Raw genomic sequence first — 1,768 nt, 5'->3', positions numbered from 1 at the left:
TGGGGCGAGGGGAGCCGCCTAGAGACTGTGCCCTGCCCTCGGCCCCCGAGCCCAGAAGCCACCGTCGCCGCCGCCACCCGCCACGCCGCCGCCACACTGAGGACTCCGGAGGCCGCCGCGGGACCTCGCCGGCCGGGCCGCCTCGTCTGCAGTTGTATTGAGTTGTCTCCGTGTCCCCCTCCCCCGTGTCTCCCCTGCCCCGTCCTCCCCCTCCTCGCACTCTTCCCTCGGTTCAGCACAGGTAAAGCGGTTACCCTCCCTCCCTGCCTCATGGATCACCAGCTCACGTCATGTTTCCTTCTCTTTTCTTTTTGTGTGTGTTTATTTAAGTTATTTTTCTTCCTCCCCTTTTCTTTTCCGTCTCCCTCCCTCTTCTGCCATGTAACTGGAGGGTGCGATGAGTTGCAAACAGCTGGACTGTCAGGCTGCTTCTCTTGCAGATGTCCTCCTCTGCCTCCCCTCTCCCCCCTCTCCCCTCCCCTTTCCTTCCTTCATTCTTTTCCTTGGAGCACTGAGCACCACTTGGAAGCTTGAGAGAAACCAAAATTAAAGAGAGAGAGAGAGAGAAGCCACGTGTGCGCTTTGTCCTTGTCTGGGGCCCGGCCCTTATTTCTGGGGTTGACCTCCCAGGGGGAGCTCGGCCAGGGCCTGGTAGGTGCCCCCGGCCCTGCCCACGCGGCACAGCCAGAGTGTCCCCAGGGGCTGGCTCCCCAGCTCCTGCCGCGGGCTGACCTCGGGAAGGCAGACTTGGGCACCCTGGGGCACCTTGGCCAGGGTGAGGTGGGGGTGTATCCCCCCGAGAGGCTGCAACACCCTCAGCCCCTCGGCCTCCAGCCTCTGGCTCAGCCTCTGGGCCAGGCTCTCCAGGGGTGGGGACGGGGGAGCGCAGAGCACGTGGGAGCCCAGGCACACCAGGCGACCGAACCTCAGCCTCAGAGGGACCTCAAGCCTGGGGTCAGAGAGCGCGTGTCTGAGCGCGGTGACGGCCGCCGCTACCTCCCCGGGGCCCGCCAGCCTCAGCAGGGCCAGGGTCAGGTGGAGGGCTTCAGCCGGCACCGTGAAGGCCGCGCAAGCTGGTGCGCCTCGTACCAGGTCTTCCTGGACCTTGGCCACCTCGGCCCGCAGCTCAGGCTCCGTCACCATGAGCGCCACAAAGTGCGTGGGGCGGGGCTGGCGAGGGCCCACAGCCGCGGTCGCTCCTCGGTCCACAGGCCAGATCCCGGGACCCCACTCCGTTCCCATCTCAGAGAAGCTTTCCGGGGGCTTCCCGCCACGGGTCTGCATGGCCCTGGCGGCGGCAGCGGCAGCAGCTGGCTTCAGCGCCCCTCCTGGCGCCATCCACGGGCAAGCTTGGCCTCCAGAGTCCGCCGACTCCCACTCCTGGGTCCTCGCTAATACGCCTGCCAGCGTCAGGCGCCCAGCTTCGGGGCTTCCCCCGTCCGAGGCCAAAGCTGCCCGGAGTCGCGTCTGGGCTGGCTGTACCGGCCCCCCTGCGTCCGTGCCAAGGCGGGTGGCAGCTACGCTGTCCAGTGCGCCTCCGGTCCCGTCCGTATCCTCACCTCCGAGCGCATCTCCGACTGAGTTGGCATCCTCGCCGTCACTCGCCTCCCCGTTCCCGTGCGCGTCCCCGCTCCGGTCCCCACCGTCGTGCACGTCCCCGGGCCGGTGCGCGTTCACGCCGTCGCTCTCGCCTCCGGGTCCGTGCGCGTCCTCGCCGTGGAGCGCGTCCAGGATGGTAGGCCCACGGCGAGGACGCGCACGGACCCGG

General features: G+C 67.8%; 1 protein-coding gene across 1 annotated transcript; it reads right to left on the bottom strand.

The window, feature by feature from the left end:
* Positions 1–6: 6 nt before the first annotated feature.
* Positions 7–1,745, bottom strand: LENG9 (leukocyte receptor cluster (LRC) member 9). The gene has a single exon (XM_010841343.1). The coding sequence runs from the start codon at positions 1,336–1,338 to the stop codon at positions 607–609; it is 732 nt and encodes a 243-aa protein (XP_010839645.1). The 5' UTR covers positions 1,339–1,745; the 3' UTR covers positions 7–606.
* Positions 1,746–1,768: the final 23 nt, after the last annotated feature.

Source organism: Bison bison, unplaced genomic scaffold (assembly GCF_000754665.1).
Source record: "Bison bison bison isolate TAMUID 2011002044 unplaced genomic scaffold, Bison_UMD1.0 scf7180017847012, whole genome shotgun sequence".
NCBI classification, from domain to species: Eukaryota; Metazoa; Chordata; class Mammalia; order Artiodactyla; family Bovidae; genus Bison; species Bison bison.
Note: the sequence above shows the minus strand (reverse complement) of the source record. Positions and strands in the feature narration are given on the sequence as shown.